The sequence below is a fragment of the Micropterus dolomieu genome, linkage group LG22, assembly GCF_021292245.1.
Source record: "Micropterus dolomieu isolate WLL.071019.BEF.003 ecotype Adirondacks linkage group LG22, ASM2129224v1, whole genome shotgun sequence".
Taxonomy (NCBI): domain Eukaryota; kingdom Metazoa; phylum Chordata; class Actinopteri; order Centrarchiformes; family Centrarchidae; genus Micropterus; species Micropterus dolomieu.
This window is the reverse complement of record NC_060171.1, coordinates 13698724-13712591: the sequence shown is the minus strand read 5'-3', so window position 1 is coordinate 13712591 and position 13868 is coordinate 13698724. Positions and strand designations below refer to the sequence as shown.

The 13868-nt window shown below is 39.6% G+C and overlaps 1 protein-coding gene and 1 long non-coding RNA gene across 2 annotated transcripts; one reads left to right on the top strand and one right to left on the bottom strand.

The window, feature by feature from the left end:
• Positions 1 to 3179: 3179 nt before the first annotated feature.
• si:dkey-29p10.4 (E3 ubiquitin/ISG15 ligase TRIM25) lies at positions 3180 to 9546 on the bottom strand. Its single transcript, XM_046038475.1, has 7 exons — positions 9244 to 9546; positions 6571 to 7523; positions 6388 to 6483; positions 5692 to 5940; positions 5558 to 5580; positions 4370 to 4524; positions 3180 to 4205 (listed from the first exon to the last, which is right to left on the bottom strand). Exons 1-7 carry the CDS (start codon positions 9491 to 9493, stop codon positions 3661 to 3663), a joined length of 2271 nt encoding a protein of 756 aa, XP_045894431.1. The 5' UTR covers positions 9494 to 9546; the 3' UTR covers positions 3180 to 3660.
• Positions 9114 to 13667, top strand: LOC123962385. The gene is made up of 3 exons (XR_006822916.1): positions 9114 to 9599; positions 13335 to 13454; positions 13552 to 13667. It is a non-coding gene; the product is annotated as an uncharacterized LOC123962385 (long non-coding RNA).
• The last annotated feature ends 201 nt before the right edge of the window (positions 13668 to 13868 follow it).

The window sequence follows — 13868 nt, the reverse complement described above, 5'->3', positions numbered from 1 at the left end:
CACGCAGGCATGACCTATATCAAGCTTTGGCCACAGACACAATACTTGTAAGTGGGATAAAATCATTGCTAAATTAGTTTTTCCATAGGATTTGTTGATGATACAAAAGGATGAATAACTAGTAGTACTTTTGTATGGATAAAATGAAGATAAAAAACAGGTAAAAAAGGGCCTCTTGTGCTTTGCTGCTAGTATACTAATATAAACCCATTTCTGATTTTAGATGGGTTTCTAGAACAACCCTGTGTGTTTACTCTAAATATTAATACATTGTTTTTAATAAGGATGGCAACTACTGTATATCTCAAAGAAGATAGCGGCAGTAAACATGTTTGTTATGCATGAGCAGGGATATCTCTGCTGCCACTTAGTTAAGTGCGGGTGAAGTGCGGGCTGATATCTGCCCTCTCTGGAGGAGGGTGTTGTCCTGTCATGCTGTTAATGAGTATATGCCTTCTAATGAGCACAAACCCAAATTAGCACACATCCAATTACTTCATAGCTCAAGTTCCAGGTTCTCAGCAACAAGTATGTTGTGGGAGCAGGTGAAATTATTGAAATGGCACTAAATGCCTGAATTTAATGATGCTTGATGTATGCGCTCTGTGTTGCTGGAGAAATTAAGCTAACACAGTTTTTCTAGTTAATTAGGTTGGCATTTGGGGTGATCAGCTCATTTTCTTGTATAAAAAGACCTGGGGTTTTCAAAGAATATTGGATGCTCTGTGACTCAAATGCAAAGGTAATACATACAAAAACTGGGCCTATAAAGAAGACTGATTATGTCTTGTTGGTTGACAATAAATGTAAGATTTTACATGTCAATCGCACTTCTCGTGACTCAAATCAGTGGGTTTGACTGGTCTTTACCCAGGAGGTAAAGGTTGACTCGGGGCAGATTTTCCCATGGAAAAATGCAAATTGAATTGGCTACTGTTCCCAGCCCAGGAGCAAAAGCAATCTGTGCACAGTCACCATTAGTTCCACAAAAGACAGAAAAAGAGGCTTTAATGTTCAGGGGCCTACATCAAACAGTGCAATATATCCAAATCTAAAAGTGAACTTGAAATTGCTTGACCTCTGAGCAATCTAACACAAAGGTCACCAGCAAATCACAAAAGGTAGAATTGAAGAAGACTGACATTTTGTGGCATTAGGAAGATAGTCTAAGCGGAAGGATTGCTGCCAACCATCAGTTTGGAAATCTCTGACCTCTAATTTCATGCCATTCCACTTTCCATCGCGACAACAATGAGATAAAAGCATGCAATCTAAAGGAGAGTGCTGACAAGAAAAGCTTTGCAAATAAGACCCAATCTGATGTACCTACTGTACTCTTTCAGTATAAAATCATCTGGAGAACAAAGGCATTTCCAGCATGAACAAATGAGATTAATTTAATATAATCTTTTTTATAGAACACTTAAAACCAATGTTACAAAGTGTTTAACATGAAGCAGTTAAAACATACTAGTGTAGGTATCAGATCAGGTCAGCAATTTAGCAGGGGGCAAGACCATGTAAAGGCTAAAATGTAATCAGTAAAATCTTAAAATCAATTCTAAAACATATTGGGATGTGTAATGAGGCTAAAACAGGGGTAATATGAACACGTTTCTTGGTTCTAGTTAAAAGCCTGGCAGCTGAGATCTGAACAGACTGTAGCCGATCAATAGATTTTTGATTCAGGCAGGTAAAGAAAGAGTCTCAGTATCTTTAAAAGCTAAAAAGGTTCGGATTTTAGAAATGTTTCTAAGATCATTAAACATGATTGCACCAGCTTTGTGTTGTGCTGCTCAGAAAATAAATCACTGTCAAACCAGACACCAAGATTCCTTGCAACTGGCATGATTTGATCTGATAAACCAAGGCAGTCAGTGAACAGCAGAGATTAATGTAAGACTAGTCTCAATATTTGCTTAATTTATATTTCTAGTTATATTTTTAATTAAATATTGATTTTAAAAGCAAACTGCACACTTGATTGCCTGACTTTCTACTCCTAATGTGAACTTGATGTCTGTTTATTTGCTTTTGAGTGGAAAGGAACAATATACACTGTAAATCAACCCATTCTTTCCCCAGAAGCTTACTGTCATTGTAATTCAAAGGCTTTTCAGCTGCTATGCAAGGCCACATCGACTGAGTAATGTATCACTGTACATTGCCATGCAGCTGACATGGTAATTTAGGGATTTGATTCTTCGCAATTCCCCTGAGACACAAATACCTGAGCGCATTTCACCACAGCAACCAGAAGTAGGTAGGGGTATCCTATTATGCGAAGACATTTTGACAAGTAGATACTTGGGTTGCAACCTTTAGGATATGGGAGACTCATGGGATTGCTAATGAAGACCATGTTCCTTGCTATAGTGAGGACCCCATTAGTAGCCAATGTAGCTGTCAATACCTCATCAGGTACATTTTATTCCTTAATAACTGTGACACATTGTTCCCTTGCCAATATACTATAAGCCCTTAGCTCATTTAATGTAATGGTAAGTCTGGAAAAGCTGACAGCCTGGCTGAGTTTAAGAGACCATTGCATGGACGGGGAGGGGAGAATTTAATTATCCTGACTGTTAAAATCCCCTTCTCGCTCTCTCAGACATGTATTGCATTCTGCCTTCATGTGCCAGCTAGGGAAGAGAGAAATAAAGCAAAGCCCACAGAGGATTTTGGATCACGTGTCTGCAAGTGTGAAATTGTTGCCATAGTTGACTGATGCACCTGCATCATTAAAGTACTTTTACTATTGTCGATCCCAAGGATTTTAAGCTACTCAATTAGCCAACAAGTTTGGATCAGCCTTGATCCATGGCCAGCTGTCCCCGAACCACTGGCATGCTGGTACTCTACCACTCATCCAGAAGGTGTTTATCTAAACACCCTCTTAATGACGTCTACCACACAGACTCCCAGTCAGAATAAATGCGCCTCAGAGTTGAGCATGGAGGAGGGCTTTTTAACAACAGTAGCGAACTGTGATTCTATAAGGAGTTTGTGCCAAAGGCACTGGGTGTTGTCGGGAAAAGCTCACATGATGTGGGGGCAGTGAGAGATCAAAGTTAGCACACCACTGTCACCTGCTGAGGGGAAACATGTCACCCACTCACACACCTGGGATTTAAACGCAAATAGGAAGTATAAAAGGCAAGAAGTAATGCAGGTTTTACTTTGCTTTTGAAACATTTTATTCTGTAAAAAGACAATTGGGTCATCATAGGAGCAAAATAGATATAAAAGATATTCAAAATGGAAATATGATACAAATCAACTTTTTATTGCCCTGCACTTATAACTTGCCTGAAAACTTGCTCGTTTGTTCACTGACATTCTAAAATGAAAAACATACAAATATTAAAATCCTGATACCAAAATATTCGACCTCTGGAATGTTGCATGTAAAGCGTTGGAAAGTATTTCTGGCATGGTACAATTCCAGTACTAGTATTTTATATATATATATATAAAAAAAACATCACATTTAATGATTATTCTATAGCATTATAGTACAATACATGACTATCATCCCCGAGTGTTTTACAAATTGGTACGTTTTAAATGATGAAATGGTTTTCACATAAAAAAGGCACAATGCTTTCATGTATTTTTTTGTACATTTTCAGCAGAACTGACATGCCAGTGTTGCCTGGTTTATGACTCGAAGAGATCGCAGATGGTCAGGTGTGTCTTAGACACAGACAAGGCTGGGTAAAGAGGACCAGTAAACCTGTGCTCGTAGGAATGCATTAAAGCTAGACTGCCCCCTGGTGTCACATTAAAGAATGATAAAATACCTTCTTCAAAGTCAAGGAATACTCCTACCCTCTGCAGCTGGTCTGCATCCACAGGAACTGCCACCTTGTTATGTAGAGCTTCCACCTTCCTTCTGTCATAGGCCAGGCACCAGGAGTACAAGTTGAAGCCCAGACGAGAGTTGTCCTTTTGACCTTTCCTCTCTATCTGACCCTCACACAGCCCCACCTTCCAGCGGCCCTCATCCAACGAAACGTTCACCTCCCAGTACCAGCGACCCCCCTCCAGAGCACAGGAGGCCAGCACCTGTGGGAAGGCGCTGAAGCGAGCCTCGTGATCTGTGTGGGCCTGCTGGGCTTCGCTGTAGATCACCCTCCTGTTGTTATCAGACAGCTGCAGCTTGGGGTGGGCTGTATCTGCATCCAAGAAGGGGACGGTACCATCTGTAGACAGGAAAAGAAATTACTGCACTTAGATGAGAAGATTATGACTAATTGAATGCACCACCTTTGGGTCTAAAGGATGCATTTAGCCCTTCAGTTTAATTAGCTGTGATTCATCAGTGAGAGGAAAGTAAACATGTGTTTGTACTTTAAAAAAAACTCACACAGCAGTCTGTAGAGGACTCCGTCTTTGCCTGGCACAGAGATGACGACTGTGTCCAGCCGTTTCTCGGTCCACCTCTGCAGAAATTTCAGCCGGGCCCGATCCACTTCCTCTGGAGCTTCAAACTGGTCCAAACAGCAGCCCATGTTACTAGCCCTGATGAAGAAGACCAGAAAAAATTACTTTTCTATTCCTTGAAGGAGGTTCATGGACACAGTTACAAATAAAAAAGAAACAAAGTGGACAGCAGCACTAATGGGCAAATACAAGGAAAAAGAAAATAAGTAACAAAATAACATTAACAAAAATACAAATGAGCAAACAAGCACATTCTGTTAAATATTTAGTATCCATTATCATTTTAACAAACTTCTGCAGAAATGTGAAAAAAAGAACACGGAAAGCACACCCACACTACACATCTACACCAAAAGACAGTAGCTGTTAGTAATATTAGTAATATGCCTGTGCTAAGGGTAGCGGAAATGTTGCCTTGTTCATAAAAATGTCCTAAACAGTGAGGTCTGTGTATTACCCTGAGATGCAGGGGCACTGATTCTTTAAAGCCACATTGCTGTTGAATTTTTGTTTTTAAATATAGTACCTTAAGGACTTTTCATAAATCGAAGCTGGGCTTTATTGGCAACACCTTTAGCTAGGGCTGGACAATAAAACAATGATTATCACGATATATATTGTTTCAAATTAATATAACAAATGTGCAATCAATATTCAATAAATGTTTGATAGTTCATTGATTATTCACTTGAATCACACAAATTTGGAATTATTTTTAATTAAGATGTTTATTTTATTGAGGAAAAAGGAATGACAAAGCTTTTACTTAATTTTACTCATATTTGTTGACAAAGATTTTATTATAAGTGTTTTGAATGTTCCATCTCAGATTTGTGAAGTGATCCACTGTTTAGCCTTAAGTGTTGACCATAAAGAAAAGTTTAAACAACAATTAACCATTAGGTTTCTTCAGCTTTCATTTAGGAGCAGAAATCAGCCTTTAAACTCGAAAGAAATTTCATACATACCATGATAATTATCAATATCAAAAGATATTAAACTTTTTATTGTGATAACATTTTTGGCCATATCGTCCAGCCCTACCTTTAGCTATTAACATATTCACAAATTACTGCTTTACATGTTGACAAGTTGAGAGGAAATCACTTACAGTTGGGCTATCTTGCTGTATTCCTGTCACGTGAGAAAGAGGGAAAAGACAATTTCTTTGTGTTAGTGTTCACAGGCCAGCAGTGGATTTTATATTTGACCAACAACAGGTTTTTCTCCTAACATCTCACACACCATAATGAAGGCCTGTTCCTGAATGCGTGCATCTCCCCTGGCATCAGCCAGCCCCTCCAGAGTGTGGAGGCCTTGCTGGATGGATTGGAGGGAGTTTTGGAGGTGCCTGAGTTTCTCCTCTAGTCCCTCAAGAACCCTGCTCTCCTCCTTTGTCACACGCTGAAGAACTGTTTGCTCCTCCTGCTCCAGGGCCTCCCTGATGGCGCCGTACTGCTGCTGCACCCCCACGCGTGCCTCACTTAAAGCTACCTGGATGGACACAATGTAAATCAGCGTCATGTAATGCAGTATTCACGAAGGCTCTTCTTGCAGTCGGAGGTCTTTGATGTCCAATTATTGGTCTACCCGTGCAAGTAAGACTTAAGAAATGTGAAAATCTGAATTTAAGATGATGTTGACTCAAACAATATGAACTTCAAACCAACTTTAAATAGTGAAATATTTAAACATTGATAAATATTGCTAATGTGTAACCATGCCCTCTACTTACAACACAAAAAATATGTACTCTAGAGATACAGTGCTACAGCTCCATTATGTATACTGTAACTATTTTCCCCTTAAATATAGTCTGTGCATCCATAAGAAAACAACTTTTAATGTACATTATTACAATGTATTAATCACCTTGAGTAATAAAAATTCTCATCTTGTAAGTCTATCCTATTAACCTAAATACATAAATGCATTTCATACTCTGGATGCGTCTTTCTTCTGTGTGAGTTCAGTCACTCTGTTCATCACTTGCTCCTCAGTCTCCTGCAGCTGCTTGATTTCCTCCTTTAGGGTCCCCTGGGGGAAAGCATGTACAGAGATAAAATTGAAAAATATTATATAATTATCTACCACAACTTCTGTGAATCTAAAGACACCACTTACCCTGAGCTCTCTCTCTGCCTCCCTGATGCTGATGCAGATGTGGTCACGGTGTGAGCCGATGACAGTACATACCGTGCACACACACACTCCACACTGACGACAGAAGATTCGGTTTATCTCTTGGTGCTCCGTGCACCTCCAGGGAGACATGTCTTCCATGGGAGGAACAAGGGTGTGGTTCTGGAAGACAGGGGAGTCCAGGTGGGGACGCAGGTGCTCAGCACACATGGAAGCTCCGCACACCAGACAGGTCTTCACAGCAGACTGAAACCCAGTTTTAGGGCAATAATGGCAGGTCACAGGGCTGGAATTTCTGCCCGCCAACCTGTTGAAGATGCCAACACGACTTGGGGATGCAGGATGTTGGGTGGATATCAGAGGAGACTTGCTGACATGGTGTACTGTGGACTTCTCTTTATATGGAGTTGAGACCCCAGGAAAGGAATCCGAGTTGGCAGGTGAAGCAGGTTTCTTTGGTGATGCATGAATGCCTGTCACTTGTGTATTTTTCTTGGGGGTTGCAAAACGAGGGGCATCACATATATCTACTTCATTGGAGCTGTCAGAGTCATCTAATGACACGACTTCAACTGATTTACGCTTGTTCTGCTGGATTGAGATGTCATGTGGCATGTCACTTTCAGGTACTGTCTTGCTGTCAGAGCTGTCACTGGAGGATAAGCCATCACCACACTCAGATTGTGCAGATTCTGGGTGCACTGCTTTCTTGGACGTCTCCACAGTACTCGACTGCCCGGGTTTATCTGAAAAGGAAGTGGTGGGAGTCTCGGTGTCATTCGACTGCTCACGGGGAGATTCCACAGTTGATCGCTTTAAGTCAGGTTGCTCTGACACAGGTGTGCTGGCCTTTCTCTTCCCGAGAAGTCGACTGGTGAGTGAGGGCCTCCCCAATGTCGAGTTAAATATTTTTTGTTCATTATTACTGGATGCGCCTTTAAAAAGAGAATACAAACAAAGCAAAACTGGTCAGAGGAAAGGTTGACTTTACACGTTTACAGCAATACTTTTGGCCAGTGAAGGCCACTTTAGGTCATTCAAGCAGCGACTAACTAACTTCTTTGCACTCAAGTTAGTTATAAGTACGTACGTAAGTACGTTGCCCTGTAAGCTCAATTAGGAAAGCTGTCACTGACTCGATGACCTGCCATGGCAGTTTGAATGTAACTGGTAGTGAAAACACTTCATTTTAGATACAGATACCTGGTCCACTATATAAGGACATTATCAACACTGATAGTCACCCTGGATATCAGTTTGGTGCATCCTTACAATTATGGGATAAATATCACATCATATTTCTCAAAAATAAAATAAAAAAGCTTTGAAAATCTAATAAAAAATGCAGTGCCTATTAGAGCACTAGTCAACTGGGAGCAATCCAGTACCCAAACTACCATATCATTTATTTATTGCTAATACAAAGCGTCAAATGCACTTTTCCATAAATACCAGGATGTCCTACTGCATCCGGTCGCATTTTGAAGTACGCAAGCCAGCATGCTTTTCTGACACACTAACCCCTGCACAATGGAAGATATGTCACATCGACTGAGCCGCAGAAAGAGCACAGACAGATGACAGAACAGAATCCGCAATGACAGCACATTCAAGTGTAACTTCTGCATATTTTTTGTGACTAGGTTTGGGATGAAATTTTCAAACTTGTGCCTTTTCAGTCCAGTGAGAAAAGCTGCTTGCGTGGTGCATAGCCCTCCACACATTTCTAGTTTCCAGGAGTGTTTCACATTAGTATTTCTCCCGCTGGCCCTGCCTGCCCGAATTCCCTACAGCTGCTTTAATCCTGTTGGTGGAGGAAAGGAAATCCCACCTTTGTCTTCCAAATTATCAGCCCAGAATGAAAATTTTAACAGACGTAGCAAATTCAAAATGGGGAAAAGATCAGATCACCCTTTCAAGGTTTCAAACCTGGAAAACAAACTACCAAACCAGCAGAAGAACAGTGACAAATTTGAAACTCTGAAAACGTGTTGGAGAAATGCTGTAAAAAAGGAGTGATTCAGCTGTGGAGAGTGAAACCTCAAATGCAAAATGTTTGCTGAGATTTTACAACTTATCAAAACATAGTTTTAATCTTTCAACCCCTTTTTATTTTATTAGGTTTTCAACCTTTAAAATCGATTTATGCAAAACACAGAGGGACTGCATGAACACGTTACATAATGCCAAAGGTCACAATATGAACCATAAACTTTGGTCTTAAATATTAGAAAAAAGAATCCGACCCATGACACTGTAACGTTAAATCAAACACTATTACATATTTTTAAAAACATGTAATAGTGTAATTATAACGTTAATGTGGTTTTACATCATTTTGCGTAAAACATAAGGTTGTGGATGCCATTTTCCGTAACGTTAATTAAGTCCGGCCTTTATTTTATTTATTTATTTGGGTGCCAGAATCACAAATAATTTAGTAGCAAGAGAAAAACGTTGGCTAACTTAGCATTGGCAACCACCTAGTTCATAGGACATGCCGGTTTTACAACATGTAACGTTCACGTAAATGTATAGCGTGAGAGGGACGTAACGCTGGTTAGCTAGCAAGCTCTCACCTTCACGTACGTATTCGGCTACATCAATACTTATAGCCCGGCTACAAGCTCATAGTTAGCCTAGTTTGAACCATACCTGCAGTACTACGGGACTGAGCATGTCGACTGTTGGTGGCCGTCCGTATCAAGCTGCTATCAAACGGCAGGGTCTGGTACACAGTTTTACATCTCCACTCCGGACAATGGTACGGCCCGTTCGGAACAACACTCCACAAGTCTCCTATACATCGTTGGCAGAACCGGTGGTTACATTTTAGAGTAACGGGGTCCCCTGTCAGCTCGTTGCACAGAGGACACCTTGCCGGAGTGTCCAGCGATGCACCCATTTTGTTTTTGGCTGATGTTAAGTTTCTATTTCCGCGATGACAAACAGCAGAGGCGGGGCTACATTTTTGAATCCCGCTCCCCCTCCCGGAAGTGCATTTCTTAAAGGTACAGTCAAGTATTTTGTAATCGGAAGAAGTATTTTAGATCAATTACTAACACCACATTAGAAAAATACTCCCATACAAGTAAAAGTCCTGAATTCAAAATGTTATTTAAGTAAAGTACCCAAGTACTGGCTACAAAATGTACTTAAAGTATCAAAAAGTAGTACTGCTTTAGATTCTTTCTGGTACTGTTGTTTAATTCATGCATAACGATTTATAAACTGTAAAATATTATTCTGAAAAGTACCTACTTAAAAGTAGCATAAAATGGAAATACTCAAGTAAAGCACAAGTATCCTTAAAAACTACTGTACTTGAGTAATGTATTTATCTACTTTCCACTATTGTTTATAATATTAACAAATAGCCACTGGTGGAAGTACTGCAGTAGTATATTAGGGGCAGCTTTGCGCGCTCCTGCGCTTACTTTATTCGTTCTTGTTTTAAACTTTCTTAGTAACAAAATGTTACAAATGCGTGAGTGATCATTTTTTCGTTCTTCTGTGGCTCTTAAGGAGAGCAATTGCGATAACCTGCCGCATTGCCAGAGAGGAGAAAAATAACATTTATTTTATTGAAGTAACATGGTGCCCTACATAGAAAGGAGAAAAAAGATACTTAAAATTGTCTCCCATTAGGATAGTAGATTGGGTGACATCTATCTCAGCTTAAATAACATCCTAATGTCGGACACACAGATGTCGCAGATATAGAGAATGCAAACTCAGGTTACTTTTATGTTACTGTTGCTATATCTTAGAAACCCCTATGTTAATATTCTATGACGATTAAACTATCTCAGTAAGGATGTGTTTCAAATGTGTGAGTGATTTTCTTATTTATCGGGGATTTGCGCTCTTGTTTGATTCTTAAATTATAGACTGAGGTCTTGTAGATCTTAAGGACAATGATTGGAGTAACATGCAGGTTGTCAGAGAGGAGAGAAAAAACACTTATTTTAATCCTAAAGTTATCGTGGTTCAATAAGAAACTAACTGCTATGCGGTTGCCTATAGTGTAACTAGGGAGGGTGTAAGAGCCATTTTGGCATATATGGTATTTGCAAAAGTGTTGTTAAACACCTGCTATATGTTCATGGGTCATGCAGAAGTTCTTTTTGTTTTTGATATTGTGTTTTTGTACCTGTTGATTGGGTGGGTTAGTAATTTCGCTGTGCATGGGCAGTAGGAAAAAAGTAACACGGGAGAAGGGAGGAGAGATCTGCAAGAGCCCTGTATTGTAACAAGTTTTTGACCGTATTTTGCAAAATGTTTTTGAGTAACTTTTGGTGGACTGTACTGGGCTGGTAATGGACCAAGCCCTTTTGTATACCCCAAATTAAAAAGGTACACTCAAAATTTTCTTATCACTTTCTCTGGATTTTTGGGTACATTGGGTACTCCTGGAGTGTGGATATTGGGACACACATGGGTGGACACGCGTCAGCCTGGGATGGACTTCTTGCAGAATAGTGGCCTTGGACTTTGTCATGAAAACGGCCACGATAGAGGGTATTGCCGTGTGTGACAGCGGATGGGGAGAGAGAATAGTGATTTTCATCATGCAGTTGACATGCAGTTTCTCAAATAAACAGTGCGGCTGTGATTATAAAATGAAACATTCCCTTCATGGTTTCAACTGTAAACTATCACAAGAATGACAATTGCCAACAAAAAACATTCTAAGCATACATGTTTAAATAGCATAAATCACAAAGTAACTTTTGTATTTCAAACAAATAGGAGACTTATTAGCACATTTGAACAAAACTCTCTTCATCGCATTGCATCATGGGAATACTGAGGGACGGCCTTTAAGCTAATACATAGGCTATCGGTTTTGTATGGTCCTCAACCTCTAGACCATCTGCATTAAGGAATCTCTCCTTTTACACTTTGGTTTTACCACCACATTCTGCAGACCGTTTTTGTAAGTCTTCTTAAACTAAGCTAAGATCAACTCTTACTTTCATACATTTTTTCACTTTCCCAAGCCATCATCTTTGGAAGTTCATTAAAACTAAGATCAACTCTTACTTTCTTCACTGACCCCCATTCGTATGTGGACTAATGTTGTAATTAGTCTTTTCTATTACCACAATGGTGTGTTTTTGTGTATATGGATAGCATACTGTTTGTGTTGCTTGTTTGTTTTGACGAGTATCAGTCCTAATATTTTATGTTTTTAAATAAAAATAGGATTCTGAATAACAATGTGGGGAACATGTGCATCATATGATTAAATTAAGCTAAGGCTCCTTCACTTTCCTAATTGTGACAATAAATGCATCTTAGATTTGGGCCAGCAACATTTGGCAACTTTTATTTGTTAAAATAAACCCTCTAGTCCAGCGTGTAGGCTACTGGGATTGAAATTCAGCCAGGGACTTTGAGAGGGAGAGACCTTTTATGCGAGCGCCCTTTAGGGGGCGGGCAGACTGATTTTTTGCAGTGTATTAGTGTTTTTGTTGTACACAGTGAATCAGATTACGATGAAGACCTTCAAGAATCAAAATGACACCCGCTGTTTTATTTCCACCACTTGAAATCTTTCCACAATTGTTTTGTTTTTTAGTTTGACGCGAAGGCCTCGACAGCTGTGCGTCCGACATTAGGATGTGATTTAAGCTGAGATAGATGTCACTCAATCTACTATCCTAACAATTGTAGCTTTTTTCTCCTTTCTATGTAAGTCGCCATGTTACTTCAATAAAATAAATGTTCTTTTTCTCCTCTCTGGCAACGTGGCAGGTTATCGCATTTGCTGTCCTTAAGAGTCACACAAGAACGATAAGACTAGCCTAAATAATCACTCACGCATTTGAAACATTTTGTTACTGAGAAAGTTTAAAACAAAAACGAATAAAGTAAATAATCTGTTCACGCCCAAAGCTGCCCCTAATATACTACTAACTGCTCTAATGAGCAAAACCACAGTGTAATAATACTGTGTTAAATGTCAGGTCCTCCATTCAAAAGTCAGCCATCCATCCATCGTCAACCGCTTATCCTGCGTACAGGGTTGCGGGGGGCTGGAGCCTATCCCAGATGACATCGGGCGAAATCATTCAAAAGTCCTTCATTCAAAATAGTACACATGCTCAATCTAGGTAACATTTTCGATATGTCTGTGGTTAATATTAGCTTTGATGTGTAATGCCAGCCATGTCACTGCAATCAGCTCATGAAGTTAGCCACAGGCAGATTCATTTTGACGATGTGCATATCCTCATGTAGGTTCAATTTAAGGATGTAATGTTGTACTGTAACATGTTTGGCCTTTTGTATTTTTGGTTTTTATTCATTATTCATGTATTCTTTTTTGATAAAAGAACAGAAGTAATATCTGGAAAATATTAAGTGTCTATATTGTATTAGTGGATTATTATTATTATTATATTATTGTATATTATATTAGCCACAGTAACTGAAAACACATGCAAAATCAAAGTAACTAATTCTATTACTACTGTAGTTGTTAAATAACTGTAGCTGAGTAAAAAGTACTATGTGTAGCCTACTTACTTAAAAGTAGGGTAAGTGCAAAGTTGAATAGATTCAAGTAAGTATTTATTTAGTTACTCACTTAGTTAGTTACTCACTTACTCCACCACATAATAAATATGTAATGAATATAATACATCTTATAATACATCTATGGTAAAGTCCTGGTACACTCCCATCAGTTTAAGCTATCATGGGTTTTGTTATCTGATTGGTTAACGTTTTAATTTCAGTGTTGTGTAAGGACACCGATGAAGTTGTTTTGATGCAAGCGATGCTGGTAATTTCATCAATGGTTTTGCAAGCACCTTTGCAACCCGCCCTGTGTCCTCAACTTGTCCGTTAACCCACAGGTAACTAGTGCTAAGGCCCAGCTCTAGCTTCTTGATAGTAGAGTTTTGATCTAGTCTGTGACCTTATTGACTGCCAGTGTTTTTTCCTCCAACTCAGATCCCAGCTCTGGTTGTGAAGACGCTGCTTGCCAGTCGAGCTCTGAGTTTTTTCAGCCCACTGAACCCACCTTTGCACATTCAGCTTGTCAATAAACAGTTCTAAGTGTGAATTAACCCGCCTTGTGCCCGCTCTTGGATCCACTCAACTGCCCTAACACTAATAACCAGAAAAAATCTCTTGAAATGGCAAGAACACTAAACTGCTCCACCATTCGACGGCACTGGCAATCAATTCTCTCTTTCTGTCACTTTCCCTTCATCTCTCTCACCTTTTTTCTTGTTTTCTGTGACACAAAATAGACAGTGATGGTCATG